This window comes from Nomascus leucogenys, chromosome 17 (genome assembly GCF_006542625.1).
Source record: "Nomascus leucogenys isolate Asia chromosome 17, Asia_NLE_v1, whole genome shotgun sequence".
In the NCBI taxonomy this organism is placed as follows: domain Eukaryota; kingdom Metazoa; phylum Chordata; class Mammalia; order Primates; family Hylobatidae; genus Nomascus; species Nomascus leucogenys.
Genome location: NC_044397.1, coordinates 89,482,739 through 89,504,380, shown reverse-complemented (window position 1 = coordinate 89,504,380; position 21,642 = coordinate 89,482,739). Strand labels below are relative to the sequence as shown.

The window sequence follows — 21,642 nt, the reverse complement described above, 5'->3', positions numbered from 1 at the left end:
ACTATTGCCTTCTAACTTTAATTGCTTCATATTTAAATTATAAATTATATGGTGTGGATGGTACCAATTGTTTTTAAGTCTTCTGACTTGCTTTATGAATTAATATATAATTAATGTTTCTCCCACAGTCCACATATGCTTAAGAATACAGAATATCTAATTATTGGGTACAAAGGTCTATATTTGTCCATTACACCATGTCCATTCACTGGTTATTCAAATCTACATATGGGGATTCTGTGTAACTTACTTATGGTAAGCAGGGTATGGTGAAATCTCCAAATACGATGGCAGACTCGTCAATTTCTCCCTGGGGTTTTATCAGTTTTTCTTCTGTATTTTGAGGCTATTTTGACAGGTACATAAAATATGAAAATTGCTACATCCTAATTAACAGTCACTTAGCATCAAGTTCTTACTAATGCTTTCTATTCCAAAACTCTTTTCTGTTTGATACGGAAGCTCCATCACTTGTGTTTGGTTAATGTATACTGGCATATCTTTATCACTCTCTCTCATTTATAAAAACTTTCAATCTTCTCATATCCTTATATTTTAAATATGATAGATTAAAACAGCTGGATATTCTTTTATTAGTTCCATCTCTCCAACTGGTAACTTTAGGCCATTTACATTTGTTGTGACTGATTTATGTGGACTTCCTCCTATCACCTTTAGAACTTCTATTTCTCTCACTTTCTAATATAATTTTAATAGATCCTCCTGGGATTCCACTAAGACATATTTTAGATCTCATTCTGATCTCCCTCCCCCCACAACCCCACCAACTTCTGCCCTATCATCTATCCTCATGTCTCTCTGTGAAACATACTGACTTACTTTTGGGAGATAATTGTCTAACCAATTAATTCTTTCTTCTGATGTCTAATCCATCCACTGAGTTTTTTATTTCAACAATTACATTTTTTATTTCTTTATTTCATTTTACTCTGAGACGGAGTCTTACTCTGTCACCCAGGCTGGACTGCAGCGGCATGCACATGCAGCCCTTGCCTCCTGGGCTCAAGTGATCCTCCCTCCGCGGCCTCCTGACTAGCTAGGACAATAGACACGTGCCCTATACCCAGCTATTTTTTTTTTTTTTTTGGTGGTGTGTTGGGGTATTTTTTATAGAAACGAGTTCTCACCATGTTGCCCAGGCTTGTCTCCCCAACTCCTGGGCTCATACCATCCTCCCACCTCAGTCTCCCAAAGAGTGCTGGGATTACAGGTGGGAGCCACCAGACCCAGCTATATATTTTCTTTCTGTAAGTTCTATTTCATCCATTTTCTTTTCAGGTCCTCCTCATCATTCCTGGTGGTCTTAGTGCTTACTCAATTTTATGAGTCCATCTTTCTTTTATATTAGGTTTCACATATAACTATTGTCTCACAATTCTAATATTTGAAGTCTGTGTTCTGTATCTGATAATTCCAAAACCTAGCCTTTGGGAAACATATTCGTTGTTTCTAACAATTCTCAAATATGTTGGGTTGAGAGTACGTGAATGCTATGATTTGACTGAATTCATATTTGCCTGCTTTTAATCTTTGAGAATCCTACGGGCTTAAGTTAGAGATGTTTTCCTACAAAAAGTTGCTGTGTCTGCTTCTGATGAGAACTCTGGGTACAACTAACATGAGACCACTTTACCACCATGCATAATCCTGACATTCTCTTGGAGCATCTCAGCATTACACAAGGTTCTCAAATCTGGCTCCCCAACCTTGCTCATTTATACACAGAAGACTAGACTGCTTAGTATAGGTGGTGACTGGGTTCCTGCTACCCTGGAAAAAACAAAACAGATCTCTCATCTGAATGTGATCACAGACTAGGAAATTCTGAAGGTGAATAACTAGAGGCTGTGGGCAGCAGGGAAAGATAGGTGTCTTTCCTGACCACAGAAATAGGTCAGAAGCTGCCCTAAAGGCTGTGTGCTACAGCATTTCACTATTTAGCTCAACTACCATTCCCTCCATAAGTGTGAGTGGAAGTTGCTTAGAGCACCATGTTGCCTTTAAACGAAATCAGATTTTTGCTCAAAAGTCATAGTCATGGTAAAAAAAAACCTCTGGCTTTGGAAGGCTTTCTCAGTAATTAAGGTTACAGCCTGCATTTCATGTTAACTGAACAGAAAACCAGCCTCCAACATCCTTCTGCCCCATGGCTTTCTCTCAGCTCCTCTTGGTTGGGCCTAGGGCAGTCAGACTGGTTCCAACCCCTGCTCTGCCACCTGTTACCTTGGACAAGTTGCCAACCTTCAGTTGCCTCATCCGTAAAATGCAGATATTAATAATACCCTCTTTTAAAGTTATTAAGAGGATTGAAAGAGCTAATAAAAAGTAAAAAATAAAAAGACTTGGTCAGCATAGGCACAGAGGGAAAGAAAAAAAGTAAAAATAAATAAATAAAAAGACTAGTGCCTAGCACATAAAAGTTCATCAGGAATTAATTCTATAACATGAACTCAATTTTGCAAAACTTCAAAGTACATATAACTTTTACTACGGTATACATAACGATAATAAATTTACAACTGTAGACATGTTTCTCTACAGTAAGTATAAGAAAGACTAAACAGATACTAAATCATTAAGTGATTATCAGTTAGTAACTTTAATTTTCTTATACTTCTATATTTTCTATAGATCATCTTTGTAACAAAAAGAAAACAAACCAAATGAAAATGAAATGAATTCTCTCAAAAAGAATTAAGACAGGAAGAAGGCTCACAAAGTAACATAAAATATATCTTATGGTTTATGTAAAATTCTTTTTTTTTTTTTGAGACGGACTCTCACTCTGTCACCCAGGCTGGAGTGCAGTGGCGCGATCTCGGCTCACTGCAAGCTCCGCCTCCCGGGTTCACGCCATTCTCCTGCCTCAGCCTCTCCGAGTAGCTGGGACTACAGGCGCCCGCCACCACGCCCGGCTAATTTTTTTTGTATTTTTAGTAGAGACGGGGTTTCACCGTGGTCTCGATCTCCTGACCTCGTGATCCGCCCGCCTAGGCCTCCCAAAGTGCTGGGATTACAAGCGTGAGCCACCGCGCCCGGCCCGTAAAATTTTTAATAAAAGTACCTTCTTTGCTCCAAGCTGCACTCTGGCTTTGCCTTTGACTCAGGTGGCATTTATTTGCATGATGACTGATTCTATCGAGTAGGCCCTTCTTCAGCCCTACAGGACGAACAAAACATCTCTAGAACACAGCAGCGTTCCTGATTCCCACTTGAGAAGGCCTAACAAAATGGCATATAACTTAACAGCAGCAGACCAGTGTTAAAAAGTCTGGAGTCAAGGGGAAAAGGTAAAATTGGAACGTTTCCAGAATCTCACAAAAAACAACAAACCGATGTTCTAAGTGCCCAACGTGAGCAAATTAAATCCTTAAATACAGGTCACTGTTAATGCCTATCCTAGCATAGATTCAGGACCAAGTACGATGTCATTTTACTGGTTTACTTTTTCCTTTTTTTTTTTTTTTTTTTTTTTGAGATGGAGTCTCGCTCTGTCACCCAGGCTGGAGTGCAGTGGCGCCATCTCAGCTCACTGCAAGCTCTGCCTCCCGGGTTCACGCCATTCTCCTGCCTCAGCCTCCCGAGTAGCATGGACTACAGTCGCTCGCCATCACGCCCGGCTAATTTTTTTTGTACTTTTTAGTAGAGACGGGGTTTCACCGTGTTAGCCAGGATGGTCTCGCTCTCCTGACCTCGTGATCCGCCCGCCTCGCCTCCCAAACTGCTGGGATACCTTTTCCATTCTTGAAAGTAGGAGCTACGAAAAAACAAAAACAAACAAAAAACAAAACACTACACGTCTTTAAGAGAACCGTCTACTTACGATCTAACTTACATAATCAAAACACTCTATTGAGGGTGAAAATTGAGTATAATAAGAAAATAATCACTTGTTTCGTGAGAAGTTCCATACATAATGCTCCTCCACCCAATACACACCTTAAAAAAAGGAAACATATAAAATTATCTGGAGAATTATTCCTGCTTAAACAATCTCCATGTGGCATTATTAAGAAAGTATGCACACAGTCAAGATAAGAAGAGAACACGCAAACATGAACATACTTGTTAGGGATATAGGACTATGGGTGATTTAAAAATTCTAATGCTATTACTCATGTAATTGCTCTGAAATTCTAGTCAATTGTTTGAAATGGCAATCAGAACAGAATACTTTGAAATTTTTATGATGTCAAAAACTAAGAACGTGGCCCTAAATATTCCAAAGAATAGGGGCAGAAGAACCCATTTCCTTAAATGGCATTTGAGTATTCTTTACAATGGAAACTTTCTCTCCCATCCTGCGATGGCCGAGAGTTTTTCCTTTGACAATGGCACTGACCCTACCCTATCCAAAATATGAACATCTGCATGGTTTCATGGTTCAAACTGTTTTTATCCATTCTGTTGTGAGAATCAAATGGTTCACACCATGCAGCTCCTCTCTGGGACTCCTCAAGTCCTTTCTAGGTCTGAAGACTATTCTCTGAACCAAAGACAACCTCTGGGGATGTACCAAATCTCCCATTAGAAAATTATTTAGATCAAGATGTTTTAACCTTTTAACTCTTTCTCAAACAAAATAATTGCATTCTCCTTTAATGTTATTTTACATTTCAAAATACCCAGATAGCATGCCTAAAGTAAAATCAAGGGAATGATAGTTTTAGAACAAAAACTGTGGTAATTTTGAAAACACAAAAGCTAAGACCACTGATTAGATCTATGTGGACACCAAGTCCACCACAAACTGTTCTGTCCTCCGGGGCTCTGCCCACACCTTTCCCTTGCTTAAGATTCCTTCTGCTTCCAACCCTTCCAAATGCTGTATTTCCCCCCAGAAGACTTGCCAAGACCAGTCTAGCCTGTGCATCTTCCATTCCAGCTAACCAAAGGCATCCTTGCATTGACTAAACCAAATTATTTTGCAGAGAAGGCATCTAAAAACTTCTACTGTAGACCATTCACCTTAATAATTGTTATCATGACATTATTCAATAATAAAATGAAGGAAAGAAGTCCTGTTTAACTCCCTTGCCCTGGAGAATCCAAGCAAGTGTCCCACTTGCTTTGCCCAAACCCTGGGAACTTTCAAAGTGAAAGTTTAATGGAAGGAAAAGAAAATCTAAAAGAAAAACTCTCCAAAAATTTAAACTCAGATAAAGAATCATGGGATTAAAAATTTTTATTCTTTGTGTATTTGATTTCTGAAACACAGAAATCTCTCACTCCTTAAATCTGCCACTGGGCTAAGAGAGTATTGTATATAATGTGCACTCATTGATTTAATAGAATTAGAACATCCAGGCACTCACTTAGATTTTGGTTCCACAGCTGCTCAAAGTCTAGTCATTAGTTAATGAGTTAACACCACACTTGAGGTCGGGCGCGGTGGCTCACGCCTGTAATCCCAGCACTTTGGGAGGCCGAGGCGGGCGGATCACGAGGTCAGGAGATCCAGACCATCCTGGTTAACACGGTGAAACCCCGTCTCTACTAAAAACACAAAAAATTAGCCGGGCCCAGTGGCGGGCGCCTGTAGTCCCAGCCACTCGGGGGCTGAGGCAGGAGAATGGCGTGAACCCGGGAGGCGGAGGCGGAGCTTGCCGTGAGCCGATCCGGGCTGGGCGAAAGAGCGAGACCCCGTCTCAAAAAAACAAAAAAAAACCACCACACTTGATCTTCAAATTTTGGAGATGCTGATGGTAGACAGGAACTTGTTTTGGGAAAAGGAACTATATGGTAGACATTGTTACCCATTATCCAACCATCACCACCTTTCCTTTAAAGTACCCCACTCTTCCTTTAAGGTTGCAGAGTCTCAGAAAGTGGGAAGAAAGGAAGTTTTTGCATTTTCAGGTCAAAAGACAGTACGTTTGTACGACCACATAATACCTATGCAAATGTTTGTTGAAATCTAAACAGAAGACAGAAGTAGTTCTAATACCTTCACTAGGTAAGTAAGATAAGTAAACTTTTCCTTAACATACGCTTTCGGCAGCGTTGACACCAAAAAGTAGTCGACTCTGCTACTGTATTAAATGACATTCATTTTGTCAATATGTGTTCCAAATTCTTACTGCTCTTTGTCTCCAAAGGGGGGTTCCTACTGAATATTGAGACAGTTCAAGAATACTAGGGAAAAAAATTCTAATAATTGAAGTAAGGGTCATCTAAGGATAATATGCCACATATACAGACACAGTAATATTTTCAACTTAAAAAAAATTCAGTTGTCAAAGCTGTACAGCAAACACTATCCTAAGCTTAGCCTCTTCAGGCATTTGCTTTATAATCACTTCAAAGAAAAGTCAGTCACAAAATGCCACATTTTGTATGATTCTATTTATATGAAATGTCCAGGATAGGCAAATCTACAGAGATAGAAATTAGATCAGAGGTTGCCAGGATCAACGGTGGGGGAGATGAGTACAGAGAGTGACTGCTAATGGGTACGGGGTTTCTTTTTGGGGAGAAGAAAAGGTTCTGAAATGAGGTAGTGGTAATGGCTGCATAACTCTGAGTATACTAAAAACCACTGAACTGTACACTTCAAAGGGTGAGGCTTATCATATAAAAGCTGTATCACAATAGTTTAAAAAATGTTTGGGTATGTCAAGAAATAAAGAATAGGATCATAGCTCAAAGATACGGGATATAAAATAAATGGAACAAAACTGCTCAATAATCTATCTAGAATCACATAATGCTTAAGCTTTACCCTGACTAAAATTGCAAGCCTGGTGTTTTATTGGTATTTCACATTTTTTCGTTCTTCCTAAGTCAGGCAATAATTCCTCCTCCTCACTTAATAGTTGACGATGAAGACCAAGCCATTTTGATTCTTCCTCCAATGAGCTTTCACATTTCATTCCACTCCCATGACTACCACACCCATGTAGGTTCTCCTCACTTCACTCTAAGAAAACAGCAGGGCCTAAACAAGGAGAATTCAAACAAGTTTCTAGAAAGCCAAACTACTTTCTAGAAAGTAGTCAAAGATAATTATATTTTTTGTCATGACTGTAAGAATGCCCATTTCATTGCACACTTTCTAACATTTTTACCAATCTGATAAATAAAAGCTGGTACTGAGATGAAAAAAGTCTGGGCACAGTGGCTCACACCTGTAATCCCAACACTTTGGGAGGCTGAGGTGGCCAAATCACCTGAGGTCCGGAGTTCAAGACCAGCCTGGCCAACATGGTGAAACTCCGTCTCTACTAAAAATACAAAAATTAGCCAGGCATGGTGGCATGCGCCTGTAATCTCAGCTACTTGGGAGGCTGAGGCAAGAGAATTGCTTGAACCTAGGAGGTGGAGGTTGCAGTGAGCTGAGATCACGCCATTGCATTCCTGCCTGGGCGACAAGAACAAGACTTCATCTCAAAAAAAAAAAAAAAGAAAGAAAGAAAAAGAAGAAAAAGTTCCCATACAATATAATTTCTTCCATCTCTGGAAACAAATTCAGCAATGAGAACTGAAAGCCACCACGTGGAAGGTTTCAAGGATTTAGGTCTACCTATTGATGTCTAAAGCATTAGTTAAGTTAGAAAAAAATACGCACACACACGCGCATGCACACACACATACCCCTATGTATTCAGTACCAGAAAACATGACTGACTACATGGGACAGTCATCCAACAGAAAGCACACAATAACTGAAGGCAATGCAGAGGAGCAAGTTATAACATGGATCTACAATACTGCTGAGTGAAAAAGCAGATTACAAACAAATATCTGATTTTTAAGGGAGAGGAAACATATACAAGCATAGGAGAAAAGAGATGAGCAGATGACTGGAAAGATACAAATTTCTCACAGTGGCACCTTCTGAGTGGTAGAATTATATAGGTACCATTTTCTAGTTTTGCCTAAAAGTTTTCTAAACTTCTTAAAATAAGAAGGTTTTGTTTTCCATATTATAAAATACCCATCACCCCAGGAAATTTAACCTTCAGCACAAACTCTACAACATGTTCAAAGTTTGTTCAGTTTAATATTTAAGAGACAATCTATTTTGAAAGACATCTAGAATGACCGATATTTAAACCTATGCATTAATATTTTTCAATCACATGTTTTAAATTTTGTAATTTTGATAAGGTTAAGCTTTAGATCCATCTTGAAAAGATAAATTTTCTATTTGTCTTTAAAATATTACCTACAATATGCCTGTTTTTAAACAGTGAATTGTGCTCAAAAATTGCAATATAAATTCAGGCAGTGTTCCTTACATAGAATGTGTAAGTGCTTCTAATACTGCTCTTTTCTCTTTTTCACTGGTTATGAAAACACAGAACAATTATCTAAGCATCTGATTATTCAAGTCCTTTGTTTCTCCTCCATTCTGCTAGTTTTTTACTAATTTCAAGGCCTGTGAGGATGAAGTTGTCTGTGACAGCTACCACAAAGGTTACTATAAGCAGACAAATTTCCAACAAGTTTATCACCACTACCATCCCCACCATAAAACTGTCTCAATCAAGGGCAACACAATTCAAGGTTAGCCAAGACAGCCTCTTTACCTGTCACTGCTTAAGAAAAGGATTTTTTGGTCTTATTTAGAAATAACTTTCTGTATCTATTTTTCTCCATAAATCCACTGAGACCAATATGTGCCTCTATCTCAAGCACCAGCAAGCAAAACTGCCTGCCAGTATGCTCAGTTTTTGTATCTTTCCAAATGTAGGGCACAGCTATTTTTGATATCATAATTTTTTGAAAACTGATGCACAAACTTCTTCTGGAAAGTTCAGCCGGGCACGGTAGCTGACGCCTGTAATCCCAGCACTTTGGAAGGCCGAGGCAGGCAGATCACGAGGTCAGGAATTCAAGACCAGCCTGGCCAACATGGTGAAATCTGTCTCTACTAAAACTACAAAAATTAGCCAGGTGCGGTGGCAGGTGCCTGTAATCCCAGCTACTCAGGAGGCTGAGGCAGGAGAATCGCTTGAACATGGGCGGCAGAGGTTCCAGTGAGCCAAGATCGCACGACTGTACTCCGGCCTGGGTGATAGAGTGAGACTCCATCTCCAAAGAAAAAAAAAAGAAAAAAAAAATTTCAGATATACAGCAGTTGTAATTCTTCTGAAGGCTGCTTATGGGACACATTACTTTCATATTTTGCTGTTCAATAAATGTGGGGTGGAGAATAAATTGGCAGAATTACCATATAAAATAAAATTCGAAGTCCTGTGACAACAAAAGAAACTTAAAATACACACGTACACACACACAGGCACACGGCTTTCCCTGCTAATCATTTTACAACCAAGCAGCTAACCCAGAGCCCACAAAAGCAGAGTAAAAATTCTAACACTTGGTAAAATAAAAATGCACATATATCCCTGTCATCTAAAAAAAATGCTTAAGTATTCAAAGACAGACAGCAATTACAGCTACTGAGAACATCACTGTAAGCAAACTGAGGCAGAGAAAACAAAGGTGCCGATGAGGATTTGAACCACCTAAGCTGCAGAAACCCACTGGATGGTTTCCTAGGTTCTGAGTCGGCATTATCTTTCAGAACGATGTTCTAGAAGAGATCACATAACACTGTTACAAAGGATCTGGAGAAAGGGACCCTGGCTTCATCACTCTGGCTCTCCAGTCATGCTTTACATTTTCACTTCTTACACTCTCTTTCATAGGAAGTCAATTTACAGACTTCCATCAAGCCCTTAGAGACCTTTTTGGACTCTCCATGACAAGTTCTTGATGTTATGTCTGCACTTGGGACAAATTCTTAGCAGTTAACTTACAAGGCAGTGAAGATTTTTGTTCAAGCACAATATAGCTAGAATAGGGTCATACATTCAATAAAACAAATACTTACCAAGCATTTATTGAGTGGAAGATAAAAAGCACAAAGCATAATTATAAAACATTCTCCCCTGCCACCATAAAAATTGTTTTTAAGCCTTACAGAATACAGCATAACATGACCAAAGCAAAAATAGTGAGGACTAAAGAGGGGAGGAAGGGGAAATATCAGCATCAACTAAATATGACCCAGGACAGCCTTGATGGTCAGACGCGTAAAGACAAATTGGGTAGGGTTAGGGGGTGGCTGTCAGGGGCACATTCTACAGGGGAAAAACAGCTGATACAGAAGCCTGAAAGGAAAAGCGGGCAGAGCACCTGGACATGACTCTTACTTGCTGCATCCACGGTACAATGCGCCTTTCCAGAACACAGCAGCTGTCCGGGGGAGAGGGATCGCTCAAACAGCACCAGAGGCTGCATTCCAACTTTTCCTCCATCCACGAGTCCGTTTTCATTGTTAGTTTCTCCTTAAAAACGATTGGCTGAACACGCACATGCGGGAACAAGGAAAACCTGACTGAAGAATGAGGCGTTTAAGCTTAAGGGCCTTGGATCCGGGCGCGGTGGCTCAGGCCTGTAATCCCAGAACTTTGGGAGGCAGAGATGGGTCATTTGAAGTCAGGAGTGCGAGACCAGCCTGGCCAACATGGTGAAACCCAGTCTCTACTAAACAACACAAAAGTTAGCCAGGCGTGGTGTCAGGCACCTGTAATCCCAGCTACTCGGGAGGCTGAGGCAGGAGAATCGCTTGAACCCATGGCCTGTCAAGAGACGGAGGCTGCAGTAAGCCGAGATCGCCCCACTGCACTCCAGCCTGGGCGACAGAGTGAGACTCCATCTCAACAAGCGCCTGCCACCATACCCGGCTAAGTTTTGTATTGTTCGTAGAGACAGGGTTTTACCATGTTGGCCAGGCTGGTCTAGAACTCCTGACCTCAGGCGATCCAGCTGCCTCAGTCTCCCAAAGTGCCGGAATTACAGGAATGAGCACTAAGCCCGGCCAAAAAACCGAAAATCTTAAAGGCCTTTCCCCTTCCCCGCCTGGGCTCAAACAACAGCCGGAGCCGCCCTGCCACGCCCCGTCGCGGTCCCGGGGAGCAGGCTGGCCGACTGAGGGCGATCATGGGCCCCGAAAGGGCTGCGGGCGACGCGGGCTCCCACCTCGGGGCGCGGCGACTGGGGCGAGAGGTGCTGGCAGCCCCCAAGCCAGCCCCGTGCAAGGAGCCAGAGAGACGCGCCCCCCCACCCCGCCCACCCAAGCCTCACGCAGCGGGGCGGGCCAGTCGCGGGAGAAAGGGGCGCGCTCGCCCCGCCCGGGGAACTGGGGCCTCTTCCGGGCAGGCTCCCCTCTGTCCCGGGACTCTGGGCGCCTCCTCTCCGCCCTCGCCCTGCCCCGTGAGGCCGTCACTGGGCGCCTCACCGTGATGTTGCAGTGGAGCCTGAGCTGCGGCGGCGGCTCCTGGTTCTTGTGGAAGATAGAGGCCAGCAACTTCAGCTTGGCCTTGAACCCTCACACGGACATTTTACTCTCACCTCTGGCGGGAGGGGTGCGGAAGGTGAGCCGGTCGGGAGCCGCTGTCATGGCCGCGACCACCCGCGGGACCTCTCGGCGGCGCTCTCGCGGCTCCGCCTCTCCCCGCTGCCTCCACTCTAGTCGGAGTAGGGCTGGAAAATGGCAAGGGGCACCGAGGCCTCTGCGGGGAGCTGTGTGGCGGCCTGGGCGGCTGCTCCCCTTGTAACAGACTCCACCGACAGGAGGCGCTGCTCCCGTCAAGCCGCAGCTTAAAAGGGCAACAGCACTACCGCCCCCACTACCGCCTGGGAAAGGGCTGCCCCTACCCGGCTCCCGTCCCTCTCGCCCCTCACCCCTCACCCCTCACACCCCTCACCCCTCACCCCTCACCCCCGCGCGCCCCGTGCGCACCCGTTTCGGCGGGTGCACGAGTCCAGAGCATGCGCGCGCTTCCGGCTGCCCCCTCCTCGCCTTGACCCAGCACTGTTGGACCCATCTGGTCCGTTCTTCACACTCGCGGACTGGAGGCTCCGGGCAGCACAACCACCAACTCGTGTGTGTGTTGGGGTGGGGGTGGGATGCAGAAAACCCCCAACTCTGTGTGTGTGTGTGGTGTGTGTGTGTGTGTGTGTGTGTGGTGTGGTGTGTGTCTCCCCCAAGGGAACAACACTGCTGAGTTCAGGCTATTAGCTCGTGGACTGTCAGCAAAATACAGTCACAAGAAGGCTGTGTGCTGTTTTGTCTTTTGCGGTGACATCATGTTGCTCATGTTTTATGTTTTTCAGAGTTCATCAGTTTCTGTTTGTTCTCAGTTAATATCCAGCTCAATAGATTGTGTAAGTAGAATACCCCCAAACTGAAACTCACCTACATAAAATATACTGAAAAATATGTCACCCACTTAAACTATAGTTGAAAATATGTACTCATTAGTTTTGTGTAGCCAATACTGGATAATGGGTAAGGGCACAGGATCCCAGGGCTAGACTACCGTCTGGAGATCAGTGGCACGGTCTCGCTCACTGCAGCCTCAACCTCCCGGGTTCAAACAATCTTCCCACCTCAGCTCCCCGAGTAGCTGGGACTACAGGCATGCACCATCATGCCTGGCTAATTTCTTAAAAAAATTTTTTTAGGCCGGGCGCGGTGGCTCACGCCTGTTATCCCAGCACTTTGGGAGGCCGAGACAGAGGATCACCTGGGGTCGGGAGTTTGAGACCAGCCTGACCAGCATGGTGAAACCCCATCTGTACTAAAAACACAAAATTAGCCGGGCCTGGTGGTGTGCGCCTGTAATCCCAGCTACTCGGGAGGCTGAGGCAGGTGAATCCCTTGAACCTGGGGTGGCGTCGGTTGCAGTGAGCCGAGATCGCGCCATTGCACCCCAGCCTGGGCAACAAGAGGGAAACTCCGTCTGAAAAAAAAAAGTTTTTTATTGAGGTGAAATTCACATAATATAAAATGAACCATTTAGAAGTGTACACAGCTGGGCAAGGTGGTTCATGCCACCAGCACTTTGTAATTCCAGCACTTTGGGAGGCCAAGGCGGGAGGATCACTTGAGCCCCGGAGTTCAAGACCAGCTGGGGCAACATGGTGGGACCCCGTCTCTACAAAAACTTTAAAAATTAAGGACCGGGCGCGGTGGCTCACGCCTGTAATCCCAGCACTTTGGGAGGCCGAGGCGGGCGGATCACCAGGTCAGGAGATTGAGACCATCCCGGCTAACACGGTGAAACTCCGTCTCTACTAAAAATACAAAAAAAAAAAATTAGCCGGGCATGGTGGCGGGCGCCTGTAGTCCCAGCTACTCAGGAGGCTGAGGCAGGAGAATGGCGTGGACCCAGGACGTGGAGCTTGCAGTGAGCCGAGATGGTGCCACTGCACTCCAGCCTGGGCAACAGAGCGAGACTCCGTCTCAAACAAACAAACAAACAAACAAACAAAAACACCAAAGGGCTGAGTGTGGTGGTTCATGCCTGTAATCCCAACACTTTGGGAGGCTGAGGCAGGAAGATCGCTTAAGCCAAGGAGTTTGAGATCAGCCTGGGCAACATGGCAAAACCCTGTCTCTACTAAAAATACAAAAATACCAAAAAAAAAAAAAAAAAAAATTAGCTGGGCGAGGTGGTGCATCTCTGTAGTCCCAGCCACTCACAAGGCTGAGGTGGCCACAAGAATCACCCAAGCCTAGGAGGTCGAGGCTGCAGTGAGCCGTGATCATGCCACGGCACTCCAGCCTGGGTGACAGGATTGAGACCCTATCTCTAAATGAATACATAAACCACTAAAGGTTTGAACGTGGCTGTATAGTCTTTGGGTAACCTACCCTCACCTAAATTTTCCCAAAAGGCTCATTTAATTCTAACATGCTATTGACCAGGCACAGTGGCTCACGCCTGTAATCCTAGCATTTTGGGAGACCGAAGTGGGCAGATTACTTGAGGTCAAGAGTTTGAGACCAGCCCGGCCAGCATGGTGAAACCCCATGTCTGCTACAAATACAAAAATTAGCCAGATGTGGTGGCACACACCTGTAATCCCAGCTACTGGGGAGGCTGAGGCAGGAGAATTGCTTCAACTTGAGAGGCAGAGATTGCAGTGAGCCGAGATCACGACACTGCACTCCAGCCTGTGCAACAGAGCGAGGCTCTGTCTCAAAAACAAAAAAACAGCCGAGCGCAGTGGCTCATACCTGTATTCCCAGCACTTTGGGAGGCCAAGGCGGGCGGATCACGAGGTCAGGAGATTGAGACCATCCTGGCTAACACGGTGAAAACCTGTCTCTACTAAAAATATGAAAAATTAGCTGGGCGTGGTGGCAGGTGTCTGTAGTTCCAGCTACTCGGGAGGCTGAGGCGGGAGAATGGCCAGAACCCGGGAGGCAGAGCTTGCAGTGAGCCTAGATCTCGCCACTGCACTCCAGCCTGGGCAACAGAGCGAGACTTCATCTCAAAACAAAACAAAACAAAAGAACAACAAAAAAAAACAAAAAACAAACATGCTATTGAGCAGAATATAAGGCTCTTCAGAATGCATGTCAATGCCTATAATATGACTGTTGTTTTTACGTTTATTGGAATGAGGACTAGGACAGTCAGAGAAGCTTCCTGCCAAAATGGCTCCCAATGGAGTGATGCCTCCAAGCCTGAGAAAAAGTCACGGTAAAGCATCTTTGGGTATAACCGTTTTGGAGCAGAAAATGATAGACAAACAATTTCAAGGATGGACAGAGGCCCCAGGCCCTGTGCCAGGAAGCAAAAACCTTGAGTACTGGGCTCAGATTCAAGGAACATGACTCATGTAATTATATAGGGAAAAAGAAGAAGAGTATGAACCTTAGAAAAAGGAAGTGTGTCTGTTCTTCAGAGATGATGTTGTTATCGATAGAGGGTCTTGACTGCAAGTTGTCTAGGTTCTTGGTGTTTTGAGCAAAGAATTGGACAAAACGCAAAGCAAGGAAAGCAGAGATTTATCAGAAGTGAAAGTACACACCACAGTGTGGGAGCAGGCCCCAGCGGCTGCTCAAGGGCCCCGGATACAGAATGTTCTCAGGTCCAAATACCTCCTATAGGTTTCCCATTGGCCGCTTATTTTTATTTATTTTGAGGTGGAGTCTCACGCTTGTCGCCCAGGCTGGAGTGCAATGGTGCAATCTTGGCTCACAGCCACCTCTGCCTCCCGGGTTCAAGCAATTCTCCTGCCTCAGCCTCCCGAGTAGCTGGGATTACAGGTGTCTGTCACCACACCTGGCTAATTTTTGTATATTTTTTAGTAGAGACGGGGTTTCACCATGTTGGCCAGACTGGTCTGGAACTCCTGACCTCAGGTGATCCGCCGGCCTTGGCCTCTTAAAGTGCTGGGATTACATGCTTGAGCCACTGCACCCGGCCCTCCCATTGGCCACTTGGTGTTCACCCCATGTAAATGAAGTGGTGGTCTGCAATCATTCTGGTAGGTTGCAAAAAGCAACCAATCAGAGGCTAAAGTGAAGTTACAAAGTTGCACTTCTATGCAAACAAAGACCTCGCCTGCAATCAGTCTGATTGGTTGTAGACGGTGGTTGTGTACAGCAACCAATCAGAGGCTGAAGTGAAGTTAGGAAGTTACACTCCTATGCTTTCTGCAACCAATCAGAGGTACCTTCGATTTCCCGTCTGCCCCACAGAAAAGGTTGGGGTTTGCAGGAGTGTCCCCTGGTCCTTTCGTTACTTAAGCGTGGGGGTTAAGTACTTAAGGTTGAGGTTTTTCTTTTGATGTAGTTCTAGAAGTCAGGGTGAATCAGCCTTAGGTTCCCTGCCTCCAGGCCCTATTCTCCTGCCTCAATGTGACTGTATACTTTGAAAGAGAACCCATAAACTATTGGAAGAAATGAGAATTGAGCACGGGGGCTCTGGGGTTGCAAAATTAATATCCTCAACCTAAACAAGTGCCAGTATACAGAAAACTGGCTTAGAAAACAAGCAGAAGAAAAGAACATTGCATTGACTCAAGCAAGAATTAAAAGATAATAAAAATATCTTGGAATGAGCTTATCAAAAATGGCACAGGATCTAGTTCAAAAAATTTGAAACTGCTGCTAGGGCTGAGCATACAAGATTTGAATATTTGGGAAGATCCAGTATTAAAAAGTTGAACCTAGTTTCCCCCCGAATCTATGAATTTAATCTAGCCTTATTTAAAACACTAGAAGTCTCTTTTAAAGTTAGGCAGGTTGATTCTGAGGTTCAAAAGAAAAAAAAAATGTGAAAAGATCCAGAACATTTCTGAAAAAGTAAGAGGAAACCAGCACTTCTGCATTTGAAAACTCATCATAAAAGTATAGTTTTCAAACAGTTTGGAGCTGGCCCATAAATGGACAGACAACTGGTTAAAAGGGACAGATTAGAGGAGCCAGAAATACATGTGGGAATTTACATCTTTTTTTTTTTTTTTTTATCTGAGACGGAGTCTTGGTCTGTCACCCAGGCTGGAGTGCAGTGGCACGATCTTGGCTCACTGAAACCTCTGCCTCCCAGATTCAAGCTATTCTCCTGCCTCAGCCTCCCAAGTAGCTGGGATTACAGGCACACGCCACCACACCTGGCTAATTTTATGTATTTTTAGTAGAGACGGGGTTTCACTGTGTTAGCCAGGATGGTCTCGATCTCCTGACCTCATGATCCGCCCACCTTGGCCTCCCAAAGTGCTGGGATTACAGGCATGAGCCACTGCACCCAGCCGGGAATTTACATCTTAACAGTGGAATTTCATATCATTGAAAACGAGATGGACTTTTCTCCATAAAACTAAGACACTCAATAGCCATCTGGAAAGGTATAAAGTTAGAGGTAGATTGGAGATTTATTATTTATTTATTTATTTTTTGAGAGAGAGTCTTACTCTGTCTCTCAGGCTGGAGTGCAGTGGCGTCATCTCGGCTCACTGCAACCTCCACCTCCTGGGTGGAGGCGATTCTCCTGCCTCAGCCTCCCAAGTAGCTGGGATTACAGGCGTGCACCACCATCCTCAGCCTAGATGGCAGATTTAAATGTCAAAAACGACACCTTAGGCAGGGCGTGGTGGCTCACACCTGTAATCCCAGCACTTTGAGAGGCCGAGATAAGTGTATCACCTGAGGTCAGGAGTTTGTGACCAGCCTGGGCAACATGTTGAGACCCCATCTCTACTAAAAATACAAAAATTAGCTGGGTGTGGTTGTGTGCTCCTGTAATCCCAGCTACTTGGGAGGTTGAGGCAGGAGAATCGCTTGAACCCAGGAGGCAGAGGTTGCAGTGAGCCAAGATGATGCCACTGCACTCCAGCCTGGGTGACAGAGAGAGACCCTGTCTCAAAAAAAAAAAAAAAGTTCATAACTCATGTAAGGTATGAGTGGCTAAATTCCTGGCATTACATTTTATTTGTATTAATATCTATTGGGCTCACTGTTAACACAAGGTTTGGAACAGAGCCAGAGTTAAATGTATAAATATGTATATTTGCTGTGTGAAGGATTAATTGTTCCTTTTTGACTCCCAGAAACCTACATCCTCCTACTCCAACATCGTTCCTGACTGGCAAACTCCTATAACGCCCTGGCCCTCAGTTATCTCATCAAACCTCCCCACCTTGAGTGTTCCATCTCACCCAGAGAAAAGTCCCAAGTCCCCACCAGGAGCTTTGAGGTCTTGTAAGATCTGGCTGTCACCTCCTCTCTCGCGTGGCCTGCCTTTTCTTGAGCTTTCTTCTCAACACTCCCTTGCTCCCTCTGCAGCCAGGCACCACTGGTTTCTGCTGTTCTTCAAATACACCAGGCAAGCTCCAGCCTCAGGGCCTTTGCACCGACTTGTTGTTTTTTTTTTGAGACGGAGTCTCACTCTGTCGCCCAGGCTGGAGTACAGTGGCGTTTTCTTAAAAGTTCAAGCAATTCTGCTGCCTCAGCCTCCTGAGTAGCTGGGATTACAGATACACACCACCACACCCGGCTAATTTTTTGTATTTTAGTAGAGACAGGGTTTCACCATGTTGCCCAGCTGGTCTCGAACTCCTGAGCTCAGGCAATCCACCCGCCTTGGCCTCCCAAAGTGCTGGGATTACAGGCGTGAGCTGCCATGCCCGGCACACTGACTGTTCTTTCTGCTTGGAACACAGTTCCCTCACATATTCATAAGGTGGCTCTCTTACCTCCTTCAGGTCTTTGCTCAAAATGTCACCTCCATGAAACCTTTACTTGGCACACTGTAAATTATAACATCCTCTCCTAATACACACTCTCTATGCCTGTCTCTCTCGCTCTCTCTCTCTTTTTTTTTTTTTTTTGAGACGGAGTCTCGCTCTGTCGCCCAGGCTGGAGTGCAGTGGCACGATCTTGGCTCACTACAAGCTCCTCCTCCCGGGTTCATGCCATTCTCCTGCCTCAGCCTCCCGAGTAGCTGGGACTACAGGCGCCCACCACCACGCCTGGCTAATTTTTTGTATTTTTAGTAGAGACGGGGTTTCATCGTGTTAGACAGGATGGTCTCAATCTCCTGACCTCGTGATCCGCCCACCTCGGCCTCCCAAAGTGCTGTGATTACAGGCGTGAGCCACCGTGCCCGGCCCTCTCTCTGTCTTTTTAATTTAATTTAATTTTTTCTTTTGAGATGGGATCTCACTCTGTCTCCCAGGCTGGAGCACAGTGGTATAATCATAGCTCACTGCAGCCTCGAACTCCCTGGTTCCAGGAACCCTTCCACTTCAGCTTCCCGAGTACCTGCAACCACAGGTGTGTGCCACCACACCCAACTAATTTTTTTTTTTTTTTTTTTAGAGATGGGGTCTCACTTTGTTGCCCAGTCTGGTCTCAAACTCCTGGGCTCAAGCAGTCCTCCTGCCTTGGCCTCTTAAAGTGCTGGTATTACAGGTGTGAGTCCCCACGTCTGGCCCTTCTCTGTCTTTCCTGCTTTATTTTTCCCCGTAACCAATCCTGATCACCACATGACATATTATATATCTTATTTATTTGTCCCTGCTCTGTCGGCCCAATACAATGTCAGCTTTTGGAAATTAGGGGATTTTGTCCATCTCATTCATTGCTGTCTATCGCCACAGCCCAGACTCCAACCAACAAGTAACTTAGCCAAGGCCGGGCGCGGTGGACCACGCCTGCAATCCCAGCACTTTGGAAGGCTGAGGCAAGTGGATCACTTGAGGTCAGGAGTTTAAGACCAGCCTGGCCAACATGGTGAAACCTCGACTCTACTAAAAATACAAAGAAATTAGCCAGGCGTGGTGGCTCATGCCTGTAATACCATCTACTCAGGAGGCTGAGGCAGGAGAATCGCTTCAACCTGGGAAGCAGAGGTTGCAGTGAGCCAAGATTGCACCACTGCACTCCAGCCTGGGCAACAAAGTGAGACTCCATCTCAAAAATAAAATAATAATAATAAATAAATATAAATAAATTATTAAAAAAAAAAACCACCATCGTCCAGGAGCAGTGGCTCACGCCTGTAATCCTAGCACTTTGGGAGGTCGAGGTGGGTGGATCACCTAAGCTCAGGAGTTCGAGACCAGCCTGGCCAACATGGTGAAACCCCCTCTCTACCAAAAATACAAAAATTAGCCAGGCGTAGTGGTGGGGAGCTGTAATTCCAGCTACTCAGGTGGCTGAGGCAGGAGAATCATTTGAACATGGGAGGCGGAGGTTGCAGTGAGCTGAGATCACGCCATTGCACTCCAGCCTGGGTGACAGAGAGCGAGGCTCCATCTCAAAAAAAAAAAAAAAAAGGCCGGGCACGGTGGCTCACGCCTGTAATCCCAGCACTTTAGGAGGTCGAGGCAGGCGGATCACGGGGTCAGGAGATCGAGACCATCCTGGCTAACACGGTGAAACCCCGTCTCTACTAAAAAAAATACAAAAAATTAGCCGGGCATGATGGCGGGCACCTGTATTCCCAGCTACTCGGGAGGCTGAGGCAAGAGAATGGCATGAACCCGGGAGGCGGAAGTTGCAGTGAGCCGAGATCGCGCCACTGCACTCGGGGCTGGGCGACAGAGCGAGACTCCGTCTCAAAAAAAAAAAAAAAAAGGAAAGAAAACTCATTTGACAAGGCACAGTGGCTCATACCTGTAATCCCAGCACTTTGAGAGACTGAGTCAGGAGGATTGCTTGAGTTCAGGAGTTTGAGACCAGCCTGGGCAACATAGTGAGACTCTGTCTCTCCAAAAAAAAAAAAAAAATTAAGTTAGCTAGGTGTGGTGGCATGCTTCTATAGTCCCGGTTACTCAGGAGGCTGAGGTGGGAAGATTGCTTGAGCCTGGGAGGTTGAGGCTGCAGTGAGCCATGACTGCGTCACTGCATTCCAGCCTGGGTAACAGAGCAAGACCTATCTCAAAAAAAAAAAACAAAACTCACTAGCTGTGTGGCCCCAGGTAAGTGATTCAACCTCTCTGGTCCTCAATTTTCCTGACTATAAGATACAGGAACTATTCAATAAATACTTGTTGAATGAATAAATGAATCAATAAAACATCTAACACATGGACTGTTGTAAAAATTAGATGACTTAGTACACATGGAAGGCTTAGAATATTTTAGTATGCCCTACGCAAAAGTTAGCAGTTACTACTTTTTAAAATAGTATTATTTGTGGTTATTATATGCATCCATCAAGATTTCTCTCAAATGTCACCTTCTGCGGGAAGCCTTCCCAGATGAGACCAGACAGATGAATTCCTTTATGGAGAATTAATCAGAGACGTTGAAGAGTGAATTAATAAAAAGGTTACTCATACAGTAATGACGTCAGTCAGGCATCTCAGGGCCTCCAAAGGACTTTATGCGGTTCTCTCTTTAAACTCTAGCAAAACATGTTCCAGGAAAACTAAGCCCACTTGATATATTCTGTATTCTACACCCCACACCAGGATCGGAACACATCGTGGTAATTATAGGGCTTCTCTCCCTGCCTGTAAACAGACTGAGCTAGCCTGTCGTAACCACTGGACTGAGCTCCTCAAAGCAGAGCCTGTCTCACTCACTCAAGTATGCCCAGCACGTTACCCAAGCCTAGAACAAGGACACTTCTCAGTAAATCTTGGTGGATCAAATGAATGAACCGTTCTCTTCCCTTGCTTCTCAATTTGGAACATGCATAAGCCCAGGGATATGCAATGGAGTGTAAAGGATTCATAAACTCGTGGCAAATATTTTGGATCAACAATTTTACTTCATCTTTGGAAGGAAAACTCATCTTTGTATTAAAATGGTCATGTCATGGAGTCAAATGTGATTTTTTTTTTTTTTGAAACAGAGTCTCACTCTATCACCCAGGCTGGAGCGCAGTGGTGCGATCTCGGCTCACTGCAACCTCCACCTGCCAGGTTCAAGTGATTCTCCTGCCTCAGTCTCCCAAGTAGCTGGGATTACTGGTGTGTGCCAACACACCCGGCTAATTTTTGTATTTTTACCAGAGATGGGGTTTCGTCATGTTGGCCAGGAATGTTGGTCTGGAACTCCTGACCTCAGGTAATCCACCCGTCTCGGCCTCCCAAAGTACTGGGATTACAGGTGTGAGCCACCATGCCCGGCTCGAATGCAAAATTTTTTATGACGAAATTAGACTTAAAAGAAATCTCTGTGGAAGAGCTGGTTCCTAAAACCCCTAAATGAGAGGGCACATTTCCCTTGTTTTCTCTCTATTGGAAAACCTGAAAAGTAATATATTAGTGCAACTGATGTTTATAAAGGAAGAGTCATGGTTGTTCAGGATCGGTCGGTGTTAAACAGAAGGAGGTCTATGAGCCACATGGGATAAG

General features: G+C 44.8%; 1 protein-coding gene across 1 annotated transcript; it reads right to left on the bottom strand.

Moving 5' to 3' along the window:
• Nucleotides 1-3,089: 3,089 nt before the first annotated feature.
• On the bottom strand, nt 3,090-11,705 carry LOC101178885 (putative ubiquitin-conjugating enzyme E2Q2-like protein). Its single transcript, XM_030796344.1, has 3 exons — nt 11,386-11,705; nt 10,185-10,369; nt 3,090-3,181 (listed from the first exon to the last, which is right to left on the bottom strand). The coding sequence occupies exons 1-3, from the start codon at nt 11,432-11,434 to the stop codon at nt 3,176-3,178; spliced, it is 240 nt and encodes a 79-aa protein (XP_030652204.1). The 5' UTR covers nt 11,435-11,705; the 3' UTR covers nt 3,090-3,175.
• Nucleotides 11,706-21,642: the final 9,937 nt, after the last annotated feature.

Bases quoted from the DNA above. Each gene is read 5' to 3' on its own strand.
- LOC101178885 (XM_030796344.1), bottom strand. From the start codon at position 11,434: ATGACAGCGGCTCCCGACCGGCTCACCTTCCGCACCCCTCCCGCCAGA. The intron at 10,370-11,385 runs GTGAGAGTAAAA...CTCATTCTTCAG, and splicing joins CCGCACCCCTCCCGCCAGAG to TCAGGTTTTCCTTGTTCCCG.